Raw genomic sequence first — 23,185 nt, forward strand, 5'->3', positions numbered from 1 at the left:
AGGAGCACAGTGTGTGAGGGGTGTGCACAGTCTGTGGGCACAATGTGAACTTTCCTGCACAATGTGAGCTCTGGGCACACAGTCTGTGTGCAGTGACTGTGCAGCTGTGTGTGTAGCGTGTGAAGGGTGTGCTGTGTGTACAGTGAGTGTGCAGGATGTGTGCAGTGTGTGTGCAGTGTGTGCAGTGAGTGTGCAGTGTGTATACAGTGAGTGTTTAGTGTGTGCAGTGTGTGCACGGTGTAGGATGCGTGCAGCGAGTGCAGTGTGTGCAGGGTGTGTTTAGTGTGTGCAGGGTGTGCAGGGTGTGCAGGGTGTGTGCAGTGAGTGTGCAGGGTGTGCAGTGTGTGCAGTGAGTGTGCAGGGTGTGTGCAGTGTGTGTGTGCAGGGTGTGCAGTGTTTGCAGGGTGTGCAGGGTGTGCAGTGTGTGCAGGGTGTGTGCAATCTGTGCAGTGTGTGCAGGGTGTGTGCAGTGAGTGCACTGTGTGTGCAGTGTGTGCAGTGTGTGCAGCTGAGTGTGCAATGTGTGCACAGGGTGTGCAGTGCATGTGGCACATGCAGCAGAGGCCCATACAGAGCCTGTGGCACACACCGTGCAGTGCAGCACATGCAGTGTGTTGCATGTGTGTGCAGTGTGTTGCATATGTGTGCAGAGTGCAGTGCCTGTGCAGTGCCTGTGCCGTGTCTGTGTGCAGTGCACCCAAAATGTGCAGCGTGTGCCTGGTGCTGCTGTGGTGTGCTCAGGGTGTGTGCTGTGGGTGTGTGTGTGGGTGTGTGTGTGGGGGCACAGCGTGTTCAGTGCAACCAGTGCATGCCTGGGGGTTGGGTGTGCAGGGTGTGTGCAGCACGGTGTGTGCAGTGTGTGCAGCTGTGTATGCAGTGAGCGTGCAGTGAGTACAGTGAGTGCAGTGTGTGTTGCCAACCCCGTGGATGCTGTGCTCACACAGGGGCTTGTGCGCACGCAGTGCAGTGTGTGTGCAGTATATGCAGTGTGTGCAGTGTGTGCAGTGAGTGTGCAGTGAGTGCAGGGTGTATGCAGTGAGTGTGCTGTGAGTGCAGTGTATGCAGTGTGTGCAGGGTGTGCAGTGTGTGTGCAGTGTGTGCAGTGAGTGCAGAGTGTGCAGCTGTGTATGCAGTGAGTGTAACACGGTGTGTGCAGTGTATGCAGTGAGTGTGCAGTGAGTGTGCTGTGAGTGCAGTGTATTCAGTGTGTGCAGTGAGTGTGCAGTGTGTGTGCAATGTGGTGTGTGTCCCTTTGGGAGCTGCCGCCCCCCCAGATGCCCCACAGCCCCTCACAGGGTACCTGCAGCCCTGGGGACTCTGGGTCCAGCCTGGGAGGCTCAGGGTGCCCCGGGGAGCAGCAAGTTGGGGCCGCACACACCCYGGGGTGCCCCGGGGAGCAGTGCGGGGATGCTGGGGGAGCAGGGGCCCCACGGTCACTGTGTGAGCACCACGGTGTGTCCTGGGCTGGGCACACGGGGAGGGGATGGGGAGCCCCACCGCCATCCTGCTCTCACTTACCCACTTCTCATTTGCGCAGCTCTGCACCTGCAACAAGAGGAGAGAGGGGGGCTGAGCACCCTCCTGGGGCACCTGAGGGATTCAGCACCCCATCGGGACCCCATCTGCCTCGCCCAGCCATGTGCCACGGTCCCGTGGGGCAGTGGGCGGGAGCTGGAAGGAGCTGGGGCGAGGGGAATGGGTGAGATGGGCACTGGGGGGACAGGTGAGAGGGGCTGGGGGGATGAGATGGGGCAAGCGGGAGGAGAGAAGTGGTGGGGCAGTGGTGGGAGAACAGGGATGAGATGCAGGGATGGAGCCCCATGATACACCCCCCGAGCACACCTGAGAGCAAACGGGGCAAAAACTCCCCAGGGAGCAGCAAACCCCGACCTGGGAGCACAAATGAGCCAAGAACAACAAAATACCAGAGCATCGGTGACCCTGCAGCAGGGCGGCAGCACCGGGCCCTGCGGGATGGGGGCAAGGGCTGGACCCCCACCCCAACCTGCCTGGGCCTGGCCAGGGACGTCCCTGGGTGGGGAAGAGGGGACAGTTACAGATTGGGCTGGGGGACACCAGCAGCAGCTACCCCGTGTTCCCCATCCTCCAGGGACTGGCTTTCAGAATCGCAAGCCTTTGCCACCGGTGTTTTGGGAATCCTGCCCGAAAATGGGCCAGGSTGCACTGGGGGCGGGGGAACTGCTGAACTCCGACTCCCGAAGGACATCTTCCTGCAGCCACTGTCACTCTGGCAGCAATTTTGGGTTTAAGCCCTTAAGCTGCAAACCTGCGCTGGGAACCACAAGGACCCAACACCTCAGGAGGGTTCTTCCCCCATCTCCTCAGTGCCCAAGCCCGTGGTTTTCCTGTGGGGGCTGCCAGCCGCGGGGGAGGGGAGGACTGCTGTTAAAGACACCCAAAAAAGCAACAGAAACRACACTGAGCCCTGGTCTAAGTGGGAAAAAAACCTCACTTCCTCAGTGCTGCAAAGCATAACATCAATGAGGACAAATGGGTCCCTTGGCAGCAGGGGCTGTGGAGCAGACAGCCCAGGGACAGMCCCAGCTTCCCTGGAACCCCTTTCCTTGCTTTTGGGAGTCCATCTGGGTGCCAGGATTTGGCTCCCTGGGCTCGATCTGCCTGGGATGGGTGGTGGGGCTGTGGGTGGCTCCTGCCCTTGGCCCCGTGGGAATTGGGGCAAATGACGCTGGCGGGCACCCCCACCCGCTCCTGAGCCCCCCAGGAAAGGTGCCAGCCCCATCTCCAACACCAACCCCACCCTGGGGCACACCCTGGGGACACCCACTCCCTTTCTCAGCATCTTCCCTCAGCGCTTCGTCCCGAATTGGAAAAAAACGGCGTTACCTGCTGGGCCCAACTCGGCTTTTCCAGGAGTATTTAACTTTGCTGGTCCCTCCCGGGAACCAAACAAGCGGCTCAACCTCACCAATCTCGCAGCTTTGGCCGCCAAAGTTGCCTCTAGTCTTCTTATTTGTCACAGAACCGCTGTGCTAAGGCTCGGGAGAATCTTTATTTAGTGTTGCAGATGTCACCAAGGCACCGCAGATTGGAAATGAGTCCAAAGGATTAAGACGAGGTTATTAATTGGAGGCCTTCCCCTTTAAGAATGATTGACAGTTACTTTCTGGACAAGTAATTGCTCTAAATGTCCCCCCAGCACGGGTCCGGGGGGGCAGCGGCGGACAAAGCCCCGAACTGCCTTCCCCACTCGGATTGTCTCCCCACAAAGGCGTCCTGCTGGAGTTTGCCGTGTAATCCCCTCATTACGGGCGAGGAGAAAGAATTAGAAACAGGGGGAGCGGAGAAGAAAGGATGGAGGGGGAGGGGGCAGGATTTCCTTGGGCTGCGGAGGCTCTGCCCCAGGGATGGGGTCCGGGCCAGGCGCCCCAAGCCCCGCTGGGATGGGGATGCTGCAGTGGTGGGTGTTGTCCCCCTGGGGGGGGATGCCGAGCCTGGGGGTGGCCCTGTGACAGCGTGGGTGGCCCCATGGCTCCCGGTGACGCTGCTGCAGAGCCCTGCCCGTTTGGGGAGCAGAGATGGGGACAGGTGTGGGGACAGGGGTGGGGACCAGGCACAGGGTCCGGCTGTGAGGACCCAGAGTGAGGACAGGGTCTGGGGTCTTGCTCTGTGGGCTCAGGTGTGAGGATCAGGTGTAGGGACCAGCCCCAGAGAGCAGATCCCCTGAACAGCCTTGGGGACCTGGGATGAACACCGGGCAGGGGGAGCATTCATGGGAACCAGAGCGGGGGACAGGCAGGAGAGCGAGTGTGGGGAGCAGCCGTGGGACCAGGACATGGATGTGGGACTGAGCAGCGGGGCCAGGCATGGGAACACCCCGTGGGGACAGCTGTGGGATCCGGTCAGGGGGACAATCCCTGGGGGCTGCCCRTGGGCCTGGCCAGGGGGGCGTGGGACAAGGGCAGCGGGGCTGAGGGGCAGGACCACCATCCCTCTCCTCCCCGCTCCCACTGCTGCCCTGGGCCCCTGCAAATAACGGGAACATCGTGGTGGGGGTCCGGGGCTGTGCTGGGGGATGCTGCCCAGAGTCTGCATCATGTGGGGTGCATTTTGCTCTTTTCTTTCTTTGCTCACTTTTACTTTCTCCCAAAACCATCTTCCTGCCACCTGCGGCTGCTGCTGCCCCCAGACATGTCTGGGCTTCCTCCCACTCCCTTCCCTTCCTCGCCACGGTTCCCCTTTCAGGTGGCAAATGTCACTGCGGGGGTTGTGGAGCCCAGCACSCTGTGCAAGGTGGCTGCTGGCCCCGAGTGGGTCTGTGCCCTCCCCACCATCAGTGAGACCCCACAGCCCCCAGTGTGCCCTGGAGTGGGCCCCAAGGCCATCCCACTGTCCCCTASAGGGGCCATGAGTTTCACCTGCCCTGTCTGACACCTCTTTGGGGTGTTGTCTTGGGGGTGGCACTCACTGCCCTGGGGACAGTATGCCACCACCGCAGGGACAGGCTGGCACTGTCCCAAGGACAGCAAGGCCACACACCGGGGATGGCAGGACATGCAGCCCTTGAGGATGGGGTGACACCCCCATCCAGGTGATGCTGCAAGGGAGTGCTGGGGGAGCAGGGAGGTGTTGCCAGCGGGGCAGGGCCATGTGTGGGGTCAGGGATGCAAACGGGTATCTGCACCCTGCTCACCCAGGTGTCCGTGCTGGCCACTGTGACCAGTGCCATGTACCCCACACCAGTGGCCCTGGGCAGCTTTCCCCAGGGTTCCCCACTGTCCCGGGGTGCAGGGAGGTCCCCTGGGTGCCGGTTTGGGGGCGGGGGACAGCCCAGCTGCCCGGCCCCGGCGCTGTGTGCGCTGTGTGCGCTGTGCCGGCCCCGCGGCTGCCGCAAGGTGTTGGCTCGCCCGGGGGGAGGCAGCAGGCTGATTTGCCAAATGATTATAATTGCCTTTTAGGAGCAGATAGCAAATTGATTTGCTTCCTTGTCCAAGGCCCATAATCGCTTCATCACTTTAAAATATTAATGCTATACTTCTTTGCTAGTTTCCCAATTACCCTAATTGAAGGCAAATTGGTTAAGAAGGTGCAATGCAGAGTATCAGGGGGTTTAGTTCACTCAAATGACAGTTTTAAACCTCCCTAATCCTATTAGCGCGCAAAGCTGCTAACGCTTAGAGACGCTGCGTCAGCTTACCGGGGCGGTGGGGCCGGAGGCGGGGGTCGGGCCGGGGGGCGGCCGGGGGCCACCGGCCTCACGTGACCAGCTCGGCCGGGGATTTATCACTTTTTTAGTTCATTAAGAGGCCTTGGGCAGGCGGGGAGGCAGCAGGGGTGACCCAAAAGGGTGCTGAGCGGGAGGCAGGTGGCAGCGTGGGGAGAGCGGGGGGGCAGGACGATTAGCCAAGGAGACCTGGCGGAGGGTCCTGACCCGAATCCCAGCTGGCGCTGGGAGTCCCCATGCAGCCCCACTGGGAACACTGGGAGAGGGCTGCCCATTAGGGCAGGATGGGGCCCTGATGTGGAGCAGGGATGGGAGGCTGAGGTAGTGRTGACAGAGTGCATTGGGGACCTCGGTGCCACCGTCCCAGCAGCTGGCACTTGGTGGTGAGCCCAGCCCCGAGGAAAGCAGCGGTGTGGGGTGGGAACAGGGCTGTGCTGGGTGCCACAGCYGCTCCCGTCCTGTCAGGGACTGCTGAGGCACACACGGTGCCATCCTACAGCAGGGGTCTGTGCCCGAAGGGAGGTTTTCCACATTCTGAAGAAAGGCTGGTGAGCAGGGATGGGAGCGATGGCAGGGACAGCAGGGACGATGGGGACAGCAGGGACAGCGGGCCACCAAACATCAGGAGGTGTTTGGTGTCAGGCCCTGCCGAGCCTGTTCACCCTCCCTGCTGCTCCACCAGCCCCTGGACTGGTACCCGGAGGGGCTCCAGGGAGGACTGGGCACCTCCTTGCATCGGGCTGAGCCCGATGGCGCTGGTGACCGCGCTGAGCTCGGTGACACCGCTCCAGCCCACCTGCGCTGGCTCCGGCCGCCCCTCCCAGCCCGGCCTTGGGCAGCCCGGACAGCGCCGTCCCCGCAGCCTTTCCGGAGCAGATGGCAGCGGCGTGGGGMGGACGGAGGCGGCTCAGCGCGTCCTTCCTTTCATGCACACACAGCGTGATTCCCGGCGGCTCCGGCTCCGGCTCCGGCAGGAGGTGTCGCTGGGGCAGCGCTGGCCGTACATTTTACACGGGTTCAGCGAGCTTAGTCCTCGGGGACAGGCGATTCAGGAAGATTAGACCTCGCTAAAATAGGCAGGTATTAGTGATCTCAGCAGCCCCCGGCCTTCCGGCGCGGCGACATTTAAGCCAGCGCCGCTGCCGAGCGCAGGAGGGTCCGCGGAGGGGCAAGAGGCACACCCGGCCCGGCCAAAGGGATGGCTCTGCTGCTTGCACTGGCGGGCGATGCTCGAGCAGGGGTGTAAATGCTCCACACCCCGTCCCAGTGCCGTCCCCAAAGCATGCCCAGGGTGATCACTGGGTCCCACTGACTCCCGTGGGAGCTGCTGCAGAAGCGGGGGACAGACCCAGTGTCCGAGCATCCTTGGCTGGTTGGTGGCTCAGGGGACACGGGGCAGCCCAGCTGCGGTTCTGTCATCATGTCCCATCATCACCCAGTACAGGATATGGCAGGACGGCAAGAATGGTGCCGGCAAATGCTGTATTTATTGAGCCAAATGGTGCATGGCCCCGGGGCTGGTGCGGGGGGTAACAGCGTCAGGAACCTGCCCCATACGGGGGCTCACGCCAGGAGACCACGAGAGGGACTTGACCATAACGGGTGGAGGCTACCCAGACATCCTGCACCCCWGCACACCCTGGGAAAGCAACTGGGAATGGTTTTGGGGAAGAAAACCCACACCCAGCTGGTGTATTGGGGCCCCCACCCCAAGTAAGGGCGCCCAGAGGCTCCGCACGCCGCGGTTCGCGGGGACAGGCGCTCCGGTATCCGGTAGCTGAAGTGCTACATCAGGGCGCACTTGTCCTTCACCTGGCCCACGCCGCCCAAGGCGCGGTCCCGCAGYGCCGGCAGCTCTATTTCGCGCAGCTTCCCCAGGAAGGCGAGGGCCCCGGCGCTGCCATCCTCCTCCTCCTCCTCCTCGCTGTGCACCATGGCTGCCAGCTCTTGCGGCAGCTCCACCGCACCTCCCGCCACATGCACCTGGGCACCGTCCCGCTCGTCCTGCACGCCGGTGGGACAGGGTGTCGGGCAGGGACAGACATGGTGCCTGCCAARGTGGAGCAGGGGACAGGGGACAGCCAGTGCCAGGGGGCTGGGGACACTGCGGGATTCCGGGACTGTCCGGTGCCAGACTCATGCTGGATCAACAGTGGGTGGCAGATGGTCAGACGGAGACTGTGGCCGTCTGCTGCCCTCTTCAGGAATCCCTCCCATCCAGGGGAGCGCGGCAGCCGTGGGGCTGGGGCTGTCCCGGGTGATGKAGGATCAAGGGGAGCCCCCCAGGTGCCCACAGGCCGATTCTTACCTGGGTCAGGTGGTACTTGTCCCGCAGGTGCATCCGCACCGTGGCCCGCTCTGCCTTCCTCTGGGCAAACGCCTTGTCCCGCTCGATCCTGCAGCAGGTGCCACATCATCACCCCCACCTCAGCGAGCCCCCAGGACCACCCTGACATCACCCTGCTCCCCCTGCAGAGCAGGTCCAGAGCAGGAGCTACGAGAAGGTCAGAGACCCACGAGAGGATTTCAATGGGGACGTGGGAGCAGGAGCCACATCCTGCCCACACAGCCCCAGCACCCAGAGCCAGAGGTGCCTGATGGAGGTGCCCATTGCTGGAACTCTTTCCTCCTGCAGTCTCTCACCTCCCTGATGTGAGCCGCTGGGTCCCCACAGCACCTGGTCCCGGGGAGGTGGGACCTTACTCCAATCTTGGGCTGACCCCCATCCCTTGGCTGCAAGGGTGCTGGGCTGGAACCACCCTGGGGTCTGTCACCTGGGGGTTCCCCTTGTCACCTCTGGCGTACTAAGGCACTGTCACAGCCCTTTGCCGGCACCTCTGTGGACCCCCTGTGCTGTGAGGGAGAGACACCGAAAGGCACCTGCTCTGCTCTGCACTGTCCCTTGCCCCAGCTGCCTCCCTGTCCCTGTCCTGTGCCACCTTGGGGACAGCCCAGGACAGCAGGTGGGATGCTGATCCTGGTGTGTTGGGGACCCCAGGGACCCCCCCCAGCCCCGCTGAAGCCTTACTTCTCTTCCAGCAGCTCCCGCTGGTACTCCTCAAACTCCTCACGGGCCATGCCGTTGGGCAGSGTGCCCACCTTGTCATCCTTGGGGGCCCCCTTGGGTGACTCGTCCTTGCCCCCCTGGAAGCTCTTCAGGGTGGCCATGAAGAAGGAGGCCATGGTGAATAGCGGTGGCAGCTCGTGCCCCAAGGTGCCCACCGGGTCCCAGTGCCTGCAAGGTCAGCGGGACCAGCCCCAGGGGCACCGCGGATCAGGCGCGGATTAAGGCATTAGGAGGGGAAGCCACAGCCGGGATGGAAAGACCTTCCCTTCACTGCACCCAAGGGTGCTTGCAGGGGACARTGGCAGTGCAGGGGGACAGCAGATGCTGCCACATCRGGGAGATGGGGAGGTGGAAGGAGACATCCAACTGCAGCACACGCGGGGTCAGGCTGAAATACCCCCATTACGTGGGTACCAATTTGGAGCAGCACCCATCGGGCCAGGGCYRAGCCCTGGGGAGAGCCCAGAACCAYGCACACAGGGGGGYTGGAGGTGCAGGAAGTCAGCACAGAGGAGACACAAGAGGATTAGCCCAAGAAACCCAGTCGAGGGTCAAAGGCCTGGCAGCAGACGAGGTGGTGGTGGGTGCACACCCACCCCTGCAGGCGGCTCCGTGCCCCCGCTAATCCCTGCTCCACCCAGACTGAGATTGCTCGGAGCCTGCGGGGCTGGGGGCTCCCCACTGCTGGGGACGTGCTCKGTGCCCGTAATCTATACACAAGCAATTCCCATACAGAGTCTGATTAAAAGCATAATCCCCTGCTGCGCAGAGCACTGACGGGAGAGGGGCTGTATGGCATGGGGGGCTCCAACAGACAGAGCTCCTGCCCCCCCAGAACCTTTCACTGGAGTCTGTCAGGCCCCGAATGAGGGATAGGCCTAATTTCACCCCAGAGGCTTAAAGATGCTGTTGAACTAATTTCTTTGGTTTAATAAAAAAGCCCAAATCCGTGTGGTTTATCTGGCTGTGCCGGCATCCCCGTGCTGGGCACTGGAGTGGGGCTGGGWCAGRGTGGGGTCTCATCCTCCACTGAGTGGACATTTCCAGTCCTGTGTSCCATCACTGGGAGTCACAGCTTGAAGGGACCCCACACACAGCACCCGCTCCTGGGGCTGAGCTCAGGGGGTGTGGGCAGGGCTCCCTTGGGGTCTGCGCTCCCCACTCTGGTGTGTCAGGGGACACAGATCCCATGAGAACCTGCTCTGGGCTGCGTGCTGGGTAGAAGGGCCATGCCGGGATAGAGGGAGGCTGCTGCCCCATCTACACAGGGAGAGAGCAGCACCACTGGCCATCCTGTTCCTGGCCCCCATGGCCTTGCCACTGCCAGCCCTGGAGGATCCAGGGGCTTCAGGTCTTGGGTCCTGGTAGCAGGATTGGGGTTAAATGTCTCTCAGGTGCTTCAGCTCCTTCTGCAGCTTCTCTGTGAGTTTCTTGAAGGACGGTCGCTTGCCTGGCTCCAGTTCCCAGCAGCTCTTCATCAGGGCATAGACAGGGGGTGGGCAGCCCTCAGGGGGGTCCATGCGGTAGCCCTGCTCCAGCAGCTCCGTCACCTCCTTCAGGGCCTGCCAGGATGGAGAAACCAGCTGGGAACCCCCTTCCCTCCTCTGGGCAGGGAGCAGTGGGATGTCCCTGTCCCAGGAGTGCCAATGGGGTGTGACTGGTGGTGTTCCCCAGCACAGTGCTCACCAGCTTGGGGTAGGGTGCCCGTCCAAAGGAAAAGGTTTCCCACAGGAGGATCCCGTAGCTCCACACGTCCGACTTGGAGGAGAATTTCTGTGGTGGCAGGAGAGGGGGAGGCTGAAACCAGCCAAGGGCTGAGCTGGGTGCCCGTTGCTTCCCAAGGGCGTACAGAGGGCCGTGACTGCTCTCTGCTCCCCTCAGCTCCCCAGGCGGTGAACACCCACCAATCCCATCATCCTGCCCCAATTCCCACTGCACACCTGCTCAGGACAGAGACAGAATTGGGAGATGCAGAACTGACTGTGCCTGAAGCCACTGTGGGGCAGGATTGGGTCAGTGGCTGTGGGAACAAGCAGGAGCAACCCAAGGGGGTGAGCTGCTTTGGAAGAACCCCCTCCCCCCTTCCTTCCCACTGTCACTCACGTTGTGTTTCAGAGCCTCTGGTGCTGTCCACTTCACGGGGAGCAATGTGGCATCTGCACCCTTGGGGTTGACCCGGGCCAAGCCGAAGTCACTGACTTTGGCCACGTTCTCCTCGGAGATGAGGATGTTGCGGGCAGCCAGGTCCCGGTGCACCAACTTCTTGGACTCCAGGTAGTCCATGCCCTGAGCCACATCCCTGCCACAGCGGAGTGAGACAGAGCTGTGTCACTGCGCATCCCTGGGGCTGCACAGGGCATGCAGAGCCCTGGATCCCAGCCCAGAGGATGGAGATGGACTTACAGGGCAAACAGGAGGAGCTGCTGGGTCGGGACGAGCGCSCGGCCCCGCGTGCGCAGGAAGTTCACCAGGTTGCCCTGACAGGAGAATAAAACGGGTCAGGACCAACAGGACAGGGCTGCCGGGAGACTTTGCCTTCTGCAGGTGCTCCAGTGCCCAGCATCTGTACAACTCAGCCCCCAGACAGGGATTTTGTCCCCAAATCTAAGTGGTGATGGGTCCCACTGRCTGAGGAACAGCCAGGTGCTCTCACCTTGCTCATGAACTCCATGACAATGTAGAGGCCATTGTGCAGGATCACCCCCAGCAAGCATACGAGGTTTTTGTGCCGGACCTTCCTGGAATGGAGGGGTTCAAATCAAGGAGGTGCCTGCTCATCCCAGGCCATGGGCAGGGCTGGGCCACACCTCCAGGGGCACTCACGTCATGGCAGCCGTTTCAGAGAGGAAGGCCTGGGCAGTCACGTCRCACTTGATGTTCTTCACAGCCACCCTCTGCCCCATGTACTCACCCTGCAGAACATCTGGGAGAACACGGGAGAGTCAGGCTGAGCTCCTGCACTCCAGGCTAAGCCCCCATGCCATGAGATGGGGACGGGGATCAGGGAGTGCCATCTGGGGAAGCTGCAGCTGGGGATCCTCCAGCCCCATCCTCTCACCTCCAAACTCGCCTTGCCCAATGCGGTCTCCCAGTGTGAGGTGCTTCAGGTTCAGCAACCAGCCAGCTGGGCATGGGCACAAGGGCAGGTTAGCAGGGGCAAACAGCAGGGCCTTGTCCCTAAAATGCAGACCACAGCCCCCTGCCACCATCCCTTACCTTTGGCCAACTCCTCCTCTGCCGACTTCATCCCAGATTTTGGTTTGGGCTTCACCAGCTTGGTGCAGATGGCTCCCTGCTCCTTCATGTAATGCTGACAAGGGATGAAGAGAAGGAGGTGATGCCAGCTCTTACCCTCAGGCTCAGAGTGTGCATCCAGGGAACACCTCTGGGGTGCTCCACAGGACCCCACCATCACCACCCTCGAGGGCAGCCCATTTGTCAGCCTTGCTCCTTGCCAGGCACAGCCAGAGGAACTCCACGTTGGACCACAGGGAGTATGGGATGCTACTGGTGGGGTTGAACCCCCAGCAGGTTCTGTAGCAGCTGGACAGGATGGGACAGGATGGGATGGGACAGGACAACCTTCAGAGTTTTAAAGTGGGGCTAGGGCAGCTGAGAAGGGAAAGGAGCAACCCAAAAGTAGAAGTTGTGTCTAAAAGTAAAACATGATAGTGAAACTCCCTGGAGAGAAGACAGGGTGAGCATGGATCACCAGGAAAAGCTTRCTGGTAGGGTGAGAGCTCACACAACAGCCCGGGAGCTCTGTGGGGTCAGCCCAGGAGAAAGGGCTTTAAGTGGAGAGAAAACAGCAAAATGCCTCAGAGTCCAGGGGGGCAGAGGCCACCAGGTTCTCCTGGCTTTGAGAAGCTCTGAATAAGCAGGGACAGGGGGAATGTGGCCCTTGGCTGAGGATGGGACTGCAGCTGGCACAGCTGGTTTGCAGAGACATCCCTGGGACATCCCAGATCTGCCCATTGCACCCAAACCTCACTGGGAACCACGAGCCTTAGACAGGGATGGAGAATTACATCAGTAACAAACAGCAGTGAAAACCACACAGAACAAGACAAGGACCTGCCAGTGCTCTGCTGAACCCATCAGGTCCTCACCCTTCTGACAGCGTGGGACTGCCTGGGGTGTCTTACCTCGATCATGTCGATGAGGTTGGAGAAGTACTGCTGGCTGTCAATGCTGAGCGTGTTCTCCTCGTGCACCACGCGGTAGTGGATCACCTCTTTGGCGAAGCTCACRCACAGCACATAGTCCCCGGGGTGCCGCACGGACTCCCGCACCAGGAACAGCCCGTCCTCGGGGGGCTGCAGCTCCTGCACCGCCTCCACCCCGGAGATCTTCCCGTGGAACCAGCTGAGGAAAGGGGCATCGGAGAGGGGGCTGTGCCAGGGCGCTCCCCCCAGGGCAGCAGAGGGGTGGGGAGAGCAGAGCTGTACTCACGGCATCAGGCTGAGTTTGGGGTCSACGCGGATGGCCCCGCGCTCCCGCAGCGTGCTGGCTGCCAGCAGCCCCTCCTGCCCCGTCTCGTTGTGCCTGGCGCGGTACCAGCCTTTGCCCTGCGGACAAGAGGGTGTCAGAGCAACGGGAGGAAGAGGGAATCCCTCTGGGAAAGGAGGGACTGGCTCTGACAGCCCAAGCTGATGACGCTGCAGTCCCGSTCCTGCCGTGCCCTCTGGAAGCAGCGCGTCCCCGAGCACCCACAGGTCTCACCTCCACGGCCTCGATGATGGTGACCATGTCACCCTTGCGGAAGGCCAGCTCCCGGGGCTTGGGCTTGGTGTGGTCATGCTTGGTGACACACTGCGTCCCGGGTGGCCAGTGCTTCTGCAAGGATGAGGCAGTGTCAGTAGGGACAGTGAGAGCTGGACCCCTCTGCCTCCCACAGGCACCAGGGCCAGCCCCAAGGATCATCTGAAACCCTGGCTTGGGATCAGGGGCACTGGGCATGAGCCCTCTTGCACCCCACTTTGGTGCTGGGGGCACATGTCACCCTGGTGTCAGCTGGAATTGCTGGTGTCCCTGGGCAGCCCCGCTCACCCCAGACATGGCCAACCGTCAGCGCATCAGGGACTCCCTGTCCTCTCCTGCTGCCACCTGCAGAAGAAACCAAAGGGGTGTGGAGGGACAGGGCTGAGCTGGCTTGTCCCAGGCCATGGCTGCTGTCCCACAGGCTGCCCAGGCCAGCACAGCTCCTGTCCCTCATGCAGCCCTGCACCACGGGGTGGAGGAAAAGGCTGAGAGCAGGCTGCAAACCCTGCCGGTGCCAGCTGTGCCCTGGGGACACTCSTGTCCCACACGCAGCTGGGAGCAGGACCCAGCACTCCTGCTCCTCTGCCTGTGCCACCGAAGAGGGCCTCCAGTTCCYACCAGTTCTACTGGCACAGCAAGAACCCAGTGCCACAGCTGTGGGGGAGCAATGTGGTTTTACCATGAACTTGTTTTCACCTCCTCTTTCAGGAGCTCCGAGTCACCAGGGTCATGACAGGCACCAGTCACRGCCCTGCTGACGTGGGATGCAGCAGGGCTGCTGTGGGGGCTGCTGGCCAGCAGTGACACTGCGGACAAAGCTGGGCTGAGGTGGGGCTGTCACATGCACTGGCTGTGGGATGATTGCACAATGTCCCTGTGCTACCCTTGACACCAACTMGCCATGCTGGCATCTATATGATAACTTCGCAATTTAAAATTGTGTGTCTTTTCCTCCTGGAGTCCTTCATCCCCACTGTCACGTCCTTGGGAGGATCATGGAATCAGGGAATGGTTTGGGTTGGGAGGGATCTGAAAGCCCATCTCATTCCACCCTGCCATGGCAGGGACACCTCCCACTGTCCCAGGCTGCTCCCAGCCCCAATGTCCAGCCTGGCCTTGGGCACTGCCAGGGATCCAGGGGCAGCCACAGCTGCTCTGGGCACCCTGTGCCAGGGCCTCCCCACCCTCCCAGGGAACAATTCCTTCCCAATATCCCATCCATCCCTGCCCTCTGGCACTGGCAAGCCATTCCCTGTGTCCTGTCCCTCCAGCCCTTGGCCCCAGTCCCTCTCCAGCTCTCCTGGAGCCCCTTCAGGCCCCAAAAGGGGCTCTGAGCTCTCTCTGGATCCTTCTCCTGTCCAGATGAGCACCCCCAGCTCTCCCAGCCTGGCCCCAGAGCAGAGGGGCTCCAGCCCTGCAGCATCCCCGTGCTCTCCTCTGTTCTGGCTCCAGCAGCTCCACGTTCTGCTGCTGTTGTTGCCCAGGGCTGGGGCAGCTCTGCAGGTGGGGTCTCAGGATAGGGCTGAGGGCAGAATCCCCTRCTGCCCACACTATGGGATGAGCTCCTTGGAGCAGAGATGACTTTGCTCTATTCCTCCTTTGGAGGGTGAGTCACAATCACTCCTCTGCATCACTGGTGGCAAACGCATCTCTGTGGCAGTGCAGATCCAAGGACTGCCTGATTATGCCAGTCCCTATCCACAGCAACAAAACAATTGCAGCTGCTACAAGTTTAGTATCAGAAAGCAGCAGTTTTGTCTCTACCAGAAGGCACCGTTAGGCAGCACTGCCATCCCCTCACTCTGCAGCTCASCCGTGGCACACGGATTGTCTTGGTGAAGGTGGGGATGGGAAGGCAGTCCCTCTGTGCCTGTTCCCCAGAGGCTGACATGACTGGATGCAGCTCAGGTCACTTCCAGGCTGGTGAGGACYTCATGAACACAGAGCTTCTGAACAGGGTCTTCTCCATCCCCCTGCCGTGGTACATCCTGCTCCGAGGAGGGATGTGCTGGCTGAGCCAGGAAGGCTGTGACAACTGTCCTTCATTTTTTGCTGCCCCAGGACAGAAATTTTTGGTGAAAAGCAGCAACTGTTTGGTCAGTCCTGCCCCAGTGTGCAGATAGTGGGTGGTGCTGGGAAGGGACAGATCCTCCACTCGAGTACCAAAGGGAAGAGCTTCTCCTCTGCCCAGCTGGCCCTGGGGCTTGGGCTGCTGGACACACAGCCCCACACGGACACCCGCCCTTGGCAGATCCTGGACAGCAGCCAGGGCCTCACCCAGGCCCCAGCAGGGACAGCAGTGAGTCACCTCCCTCCTGCTGACACTCACATGCCTTGTCCCAAAGCAGCTATTTGCTCCTGGAGGAGTTTGATCCATGAAGTTGCCGTCACTGGAATAAATGTTCCAGAGTGTGCAGGCAGAAAGCTTCAGAGGACATATTTGTCCCCTTCTTTGCCTTGGAGCTGTTCTGTTCTTTTATGAATTGGTTAACCTGAGTAATCACAATGGGGTTAAGAAGCACAGAAACATGGGGGACGTTGGCAGAGCTGTCCCCACCCAGAACTGGACAGCTCAGGCTTATTCCCAGTGCCCAGAGTTACCCCAGCTGAGGAGGTGCCAGAGCTGGTGACAGGAGGGGACATGGCCTGTGGAGGCTGCTCCTGGGTGTGATGGAGCCAACACGCAGCGCTCCCTCTCTGGGGCACAAACATCCGGCTGTGCCGGGTATACCTCGGACAAAGGGCAGCTACCACTCCCCTGCTGCAAAACGGGGGCATTGCCCCGCTGCCCACCATGCTCAGCACCACACCCATCCCTCCTCGCTGCCAGAGTGGACAGCAGGACCCTTCAGCTGCCCTCGACACCCCCAGACCTCACCCTTACCTCTCAGCAGTGGCCATGCGGCAGCAATGGCTGGGGGAAGCTCACAGCTGAGCCTGGCCTGGCATTCCTGAACTCCTGGAGAGTCTCTTTCCTACACAGAGCCAAGCTCTGTGTTCAAGGGTAGCTCCAGACWGAGCCGGGGCCCAATTTCCTGATTTCTTTGCTGGTGGAGCGGTGATGCAGTGTCCGGGCGGTCCCTGTGACAGCACCGCCTGCGCCCTCAAAGTACATCAGAAGTGAGTCACTCTCTGACAACACTCAGAACAACTTCTGCCCTTTGAGGGCACAGCTACACGCCCTCGCTGTGACGAGGTGACAGGAGCTCACCGGGTCCTGTCCCCTGTGGCCGTGGAGTGGGTGCCTGTGGTGGCAGCAGCTCTCCAGAGAAGCTGAATCACAGGAGAGGAAGAGCTGGAACAAGGGATCCCCAGGGGTAATCCTGTCTCAGAATCAACACTGTGAGCCCCAGGAGCACGGCCAYGCCTCACTGTTCACTGGGGGTGACAAGCCAGAGGCAGTGTGGGCTGGGACAGGCAATGGCACAGAGACCTTTGACAGAGCACCACTGCCAAAGAGCAGCAGCTTATCTGTATCCTGCAGCATCCACTGCAGTCAGAGGGAGGGGATAACCGCCTCCACAGTTCATCATCCCAGCCAGAAACCACACACCAGTTCTGCATTCGTGTTCAACATTTCTGACATGYTGAGCAAAATGGTGAAAAGGAAGAAAATGCACTTGTAGGCAAACACCAGACTTCATCCAGGCATCTTTGGGGGTGGGCTTTGAGTATACTTTTTTAAAAATTGTAATTAAATGGTRTTTCAGCCTTCAGAAAACACTGGTAATTCAAGGGCAAAGGCAGTGTAGAAAACTAATCCAMACTAGCCAGTACTTTCAGGTCCTGGTTATGTTTTTCCATTCACAAACAACTTCCCCAAGCCACTTAAGCCAGACTGTTCACAGGATTCTCAGGGCAGTTTCCCCAGGAGCACTCCTTGCATTATGCCCTGTATTTGTAGGGATGGATCCTTAGAAACCTGGTCTGTTCAGGCTGGAGAATAAACACACGAGTTCATCCTTACAGCCCTGTTCTGCACTCCCAGGATCTGCACAAGGCTCTCTGAGACAAACAGAAATGTTTTGTATGTTTGGGGTTTGCCACATCCGGCCGTTGTTACAGACATGACCATGGCACAACGCACAGGGAACAACCCCTCAGATGTAATAAATGGGCTTTCCCTGTCCTGCTGCACAGCCAGCAGAGATTCCCACTYGCTTCTACCAGAGCTGGTGTCCCCTTTACACCCTGGTTCCCAGCCAGAGCCCAAGCCTTTAACACATGGAACTTCAGCACTGCTTCTCCCTCCTCCAGTGTGGCAAAGACAATGYCTGGTTTGGGTACAGCTGAAGCACCACATGCCCAGGTCCCTCCAAAAGCTGCAGAGCCAAAACATCGGGCCTGGGCAGCCCTTCCCGAGTCACTGGGTAAATTGGCAAGAGCRGGGAATGTTTGTCTCACATTCTAGGCTTTGCCTACTTTCCAGTCTTCCTCCYGGCATCCTGCACTGGGGCCAGAGAGTGCAGCTCAACATCCTACAGAGCAAATGACTGAGAGGTGCCATGCCTGGCAAAATGAAAGTCATCCAAATGAGCAGAGTTTGGAGGAGGAGAGATGGGCAACAATGTTCATCAGAACAGCAGCAYATTTTGTACAGAAAAACCAGCTCCTGTCATCTCAGCAAGATCTGGGCATTAGCAATCCCAAACCCACAGGCTCTCTTTTGCAACCCAACTCACTTCAGTCCACTTGAATGACACTGTGGGATTCACCAAAATGTRCCTTCCCAGCCTGGGGAGTCTGCCCTGCTTTCAAACCTTCAAAAAGGGAACCAGAAAACAGCAGTAAGTTGTTAAGAGAAGACGTGTCTTTGACATCTAGWCTCCAGCATTTAAAGGGAACATCAGTGAGTTAAAACTTGCCTTATCACTACAAAGGTTTATATTTCCAACCAGAAATACAGAATCACAGAATCCCAGAATGGCTGGAGTTGGAAAGGATATTGAGTACCATCCCTTTCTGAACTCCTGCCATGGCAGGGACACCTCCCACTGTCCCAGGCTGCTCCCAGCCCCAATGTCCAGCCTGGCCTTGGGCACTGCCAGGGATCCAGGGGCAGCCACAGCTGCTCTGGGCACCCTGTGCCAGGGCCTCCCCACCCTCCCAGGGAACAATTCCTTCCCAATATCCCATCCATCCCTGCCCTCTGGCACTGGGAGCCATTCCCTGTGTCCTGTCCCTCCATCCCTTGTCCCCAGTCCCTCTCCAGCTCTCCTGGAGCCCCTTCAGGCCCCAAAAGGGGCTCTGAGCTCTCCCTGGATCCTTCTCCTGTCCAGGTGAGCACCCCCAGCTCTCTCAGCCTTCAACAAACACATGAAACTGAAGCCTATGGCAATTCTCTCACTGTCTGTCAGCGTCACATCCAACACCAAAGTGTCCAGCTCTGATTCTCTATTGCACTCTTTTTCCAGGTACCACTATGACAGCACCAAAGCTATGTTGCAGCTTGGTCAACTTTGTTCAAAAACACCRAGAAGCATCTCACACTGTACACTGCTGCTTCCAAACAGCAGTCCTGGAGCCCAGGATCCCTGCTCCACACAACAAAACCTGGCAGCTTCAGGTGCTTCAGACCAATAACTGTCCCAGTCTGAGGGCAGAAATCCAAAGTCATAAAATGTTTAAAGGATACACATGATATCAGAGTGTGTGTGGGATTTCTTTCTTTTTTTTTTTTTTTTTTTTTTTTTTATCTCTCTACATGTTTTGCTGTGGGAAGAGCTTCTAGAGCAAGGAGTGGGAGGGAAGGAAACATAACAGAAGGAAAGGAACTGTTGCTACAGGCAACTCAACTCTTACACAACGGTGCAATTTCTTTAGTGATTACGGAATCACAGAATCATTAAGGTGGGAAAATACCCCCAGGATGATCAAGTCCAACCATCAGCCCAGGTTCACCAGGTTCTCCAGTTCTCCAGGTTCACCACTGACCCATGTCCCCAAATGGCACAGCCACACATTGTTTGAACACTTCCAGGGATGGTGACTCCACCACTGCCCTGGGCAGCCTGTGCCAGGGTTTGACAACCCTTTCCATGAAGAAGTTTTCCCCAAAAYCCAACCCAAACCTCCCCTGCTGGAGCTYGAGGCTGCTTCCTCTCATCCTGTCATTTGTTACCTGGGAGAAGAGASTGACCCCCACCTGGCTCCATCAGGGGTTGTACAATTTTAGAGAATTACAGTACAGCAAAACTACACGCAACTGACTATTTTAAATAAAAATATGAACAGTATCAGACTAACCCACTACTTCTTTATAGAAAAAAATTGGGATCATATGAGCATTATTTCATACATGCAGTATCATTATTATGCAGCATCTCTTATTTTTAATTTTTTCCACCTCCTTCACCCTCTGCTCTTCTACCTGTCTCTCTTCTTTTGACTGTGTGCATTAAATGTATTCTTTCAAGATTTTGAGTCCTCTGATTATGGTTTTTCCTTCAAAGCCAGCATCTTTAAACCATACCAGGAGAAGAAGGAGATAAAATGGCAACGACCTAACTGAAATTAAGGCAGCTATATAGAGGAAATGCACAGATATCTGCAGTTCTTCCCACACACTATGGAAGGTGGAATTTTAAGTTATTCAGAATTTCATCACTGCCACTACACAGAAATTAAGCTTATATTGCAAACCCTCACCTAAAGCTACAGTAGCCAACTTCTTTGGAAATAGAAAATCAAGAATTTGGTGAAGCATTCTTCATCAACCTTCTGTCCTGAGCCACAGAAGTTTCAAGCATGACTGGCTACTGCAATTTAATCTCAAACTGGGTTCTCTTTCGTCATATTCAACTTGAATAACTGTAGGATTTTAATGTCTGCTTATTTGGGATTGATTAAGAAAGTAAATGCTCTCATGGCATAGTCAAGAAAATTGCAAATGTTATTTTAAAAAATTACATGTAAACAACTTTTCCTGCTGTATTAAAACAAGAATGACTTAGCAAACAGGATGGGAGAGGGCTTGAGTCACTGCAGTTTCATGTGCTACTGTAAATTCTGTTTTCCACATAGACAATAAAAAATGGGACAGAGGAGTCAATGGCACATAGAAACAAGGAGGACAAGTAGCATTTCATTTAYAGACAGTAGGACTATCAGTTAGTGGGACACCCCCAGAGAGCACTGTCACTGTGGAGAACCAAATTAACCAGGATGGGATGGATCTCAGGGAAAGGTTCTTGTGTCCCCAGAGGGTGCTGGCACTGCCCAGGCTCCCCAGGGAATGGTCCCGGCCCCGAGGCTCCAGAGCTGCAGGAGCGTTTGGACAGCACTGCCAGGGATGAACAGGGTGGGGTTGTTGGGGCGTCTGGGCAGGGACAGGGGTGAGATTGATGATCCTTGTGGGTCCTTTCCAATTCAGGATTTTCCAGGGTTCTATGCTCCACTCACTTTGATGAAYCCCTTTACTAAAATCTGAGCAAAATCAACACAATTTCTGGTGTTACTAATGATAGAAGTATAATAATAAATAAAATGCAGTCCACATCTCTCAGTRGTTTAAAAGTGCAGAGAAGATCTTCAGCATCCCACTGTCAGGGACATTCAGCAAACTGGTATTAACTGCTCTYCTCTACCTGTGCATCATTACATTACAGATCCACAGAATCCCAGAATGGTTTGGGTTGGGAGGGATGTTAAMGCCCATCCCATTCCACCCCCTGCCACAGGCAGGGACACCCTCCACTGTCCCAGGGTGCTCCAAGCCCCATCCAACCTGGCCTTGGGCACTTTCCAGGGATCCAGGGGCAGCCACAGCTGCTCTGGGCACCCTGTGCCAGGGCCTCCCCACCCTGACAAGGAAGAATTTCCTCTACAGTAAAGAGGTCCTGGCACCTCACAGTCTGTAAAGCATCCAACTTACCTTCCTAACAGAGATCTTGCAGTCCAGATTCATCTGTCAATGAAAGAGATGAGAGAGGAAACCCATCACAAAAATAAATATATTGCRGACAGCTTTTTAACAGCAAACATCAGCAGGAAAAGAATTAAAAACATGTTTAAAAACAATTTAAATAATTCTGGAATCTTGCTTTACCTGAAGTAAGAAAATGTGAGAAGCTGATCMACTGAGCTTTAGATTCTCTGGAATGAGCCCACAGTTACAGCATCTGAGACTTCCCTTAAATGCTTTTCTATAAATAACGACTGTGAGTGTTCCGAAAAGCAACATGAGCTTTGTAGAAGTCAAGTGGGAGTGCCTGGGGCTGGAAATACAGCTCTGACAAATCCATAGAATCACAGAATCCCAGAGTGGTTAGGGTTGGAAGGGATCTTAAAGCTCATCTTATTCCATACCCACCACCTTCCACCAGACCAGGGTGCTTCAGCCCCAATGTCCAGCCTGGCCTTGGGCACTGCCAGGGATCCAGGGGCAGCCACAGCTGCTCTGGGCACCCTGTGCCAGGGCCTGCCCACCCTCCCAGGGAACAATTCCTTCCCAATATCCCATCCATCCCTGCCCTCTGGCACTGGGAGCCATTTCCTGTGTCCTGTCCCTCCAGCCCTTGGCCCCAGTCCCTCTCCAGCTCTTCTGGAGCTCCTTCAGGCCCTGCAAGGGACTCTCAGGTTTCCCCRAATCCTTCTTTTAAAGCCTTGTCTACAAAAATCCCATTGTCACTGGAGAGAATTAAAGTGATATGTTAGAAGTGAAAAACCAGACAAAYGTTTTCCTTTTAACCAAACCTTGCTACTTCTCTTGATATTTGTCCATCCTTGGGACTCTGCCTTGGAGTTTTTAGGTAGAAATGAATTTCTAGACTGTTTTATCACAGGTCATCAAACTGCCAGGAACATATCCACTTTTGTGGGAATTTTGATTATTTAAATTGCCAAGTAAGAAATCATATTTCTCTTTTATTACCAAATGGCACACACCCCCAACAAATCAACCCTTTGACCTGCACTTGGTGACAGAGTTTCCCTGGGATGAATGTCAGGAGAATGAAGAGCTGATTTCAGGGCTCCTTTCTAAAAATGTTGATGATCTCAGACAACTGAGTGCATGCAGGATTTTACAGCTGCCTGGTAATCTTCTTAACTGCAGTAATCACACATGAAATTCACCCTCAAAAGCACACCAAAAGCTGAATATATCACCTCTGTCACTTAGGCCAGGTCTCAGGGGTCTCCAGGGATATTTCTGTTTTTTACTGGCATTTTCCCATCACTCGCCTGCTGCAGTTTGATGGCCGTGTGCAAGAGGAGAAGTTTTTCCCCCACTTCCTGTCACATTTTTTATTTTGGTGTAGGATTCTGGCATTACTCCCTGAATACTAAACACAAASCCATTGCAGCTGCACTCAGAGCTCACAGGGAAGTCAAATACTTTAACCTTGCTCCTTTCCAATCTGAGACACAAAGCACATCCTTCAGGATAACTGCTCATGACAGTAACAGCAGGAATTTATCACCAGAATGTATTTGYTCAAGGTGTATATACTTATTCCTTATTAAAATGTTGCCACCCTGTTAAGTAACAGTTATTTTAAAAGCTCCCAGCCATGTTGCACTGCAATTCAAGACAGGAAGGAAATGCAGCATCCATTGAAGCTGCAAAGGGCTCTAGAAAGAACCAATTGAAAACTTCACAGAGAAATTTAACTGGAGCACAATTCATTCACATACAGTGACAACATTTGTCACCATGATAGACATATCTTAATTTTAAAGCTCACAGGAAGTAGCAATTGTTTAGCAAATAATTTCTTACAGATTTTTTTTTTTTTTAGTCCATTGTGCACCCAAGTATGTTCTCCTGGAGATTTTCATCCCTTCCTGGTGCCAGTCAATCACCTGCCTGTGTTATCAAGAGTGTTTTCCAGGAATAAATAAWACTTGCATTTGGGATTTTCTTCTTTTTATTTGCCTTTGCTTACAGTAAAAATGGGAAGAACAAAACCTGATCTCACTGGAAATGAAGATTCAATTTAGATTTTGAATTTTTGGATTTTAATATACAATTTCATAAGTAACAGCAAAGTAACATTTCCAGGAATTCACAAAATAATAGCAATGCAAATACTCTGTGTCATCATCTGTCCCAGCATTTGCCCACAGAAAAAAAAAAGCATGACTAATAGGCAACCAAAATGAAAGCCTATAAACATGTATKGGAAAAATCAAAGTAAGGTGATTATGCAAAA

General features: G+C 56.5%; 2 protein-coding genes across 3 annotated transcripts; both read right to left on the reverse strand.

The window, feature by feature from the left end:
* Positions 1-6,786: 6,786 nt before the first annotated feature.
* LOC130579813 (complexin-3-like) lies at positions 6,787-8,585 on the reverse strand. Its single transcript, XM_057376892.1, has 3 exons — positions 8,232-8,585; positions 7,512-7,599; positions 6,787-7,207 (listed from the first exon to the last, which is right to left on the reverse strand). Exons 1-3 carry the CDS (start codon positions 8,384-8,386, stop codon positions 6,989-6,991), a joined length of 462 nt encoding a protein of 153 aa, XP_057232875.1. The 5' UTR covers positions 8,387-8,585; the 3' UTR covers positions 6,787-6,988.
* A 176-nt stretch (positions 8,586-8,761) lies between these two features.
* Positions 8,762-16,154, reverse strand: MATK (megakaryocyte-associated tyrosine kinase). 2 transcript variants are annotated; one of them, XM_057376895.1, is made up of 13 exons: positions 15,916-16,154; positions 13,320-13,376; positions 12,993-13,106; positions 12,723-12,838; positions 12,416-12,635; positions 11,487-11,580; positions 11,329-11,394; positions 11,094-11,193; positions 10,924-11,008; positions 10,674-10,747; positions 10,374-10,569; positions 9,957-10,043; positions 8,763-9,832 (listed from the first exon to the last, which is right to left on the reverse strand). In XM_057376895.1, exons 2-13 carry the CDS (start codon positions 13,326-13,328, stop codon positions 9,650-9,652), a joined length of 1,344 nt encoding a protein of 447 aa, XP_057232878.1. In that variant the 5' UTR covers positions 13,329-13,376; positions 15,916-16,154; the 3' UTR covers positions 8,763-9,649. The 2 variants fall into 2 exon arrangements, with proteins under 2 accessions (XP_057232877.1, XP_057232878.1); XM_057376894.1 differs by lacking the exons at positions 13,320-13,376; positions 15,916-16,154 and having other exon boundaries at positions 8,762-9,832; positions 12,993-13,310.
* Between the last annotated feature and the right edge of the window lie 7,031 nt (positions 16,155-23,185).

Source organism: Malurus melanocephalus, unplaced genomic scaffold (genome assembly GCF_030028575.1).
Source record: "Malurus melanocephalus ecotype Western Australia unplaced genomic scaffold, MMel_1.1 scaffold_293, whole genome shotgun sequence".
Lineage (NCBI taxonomy): Eukaryota > Metazoa > Chordata > Aves > Passeriformes > Maluridae > Malurus > Malurus melanocephalus.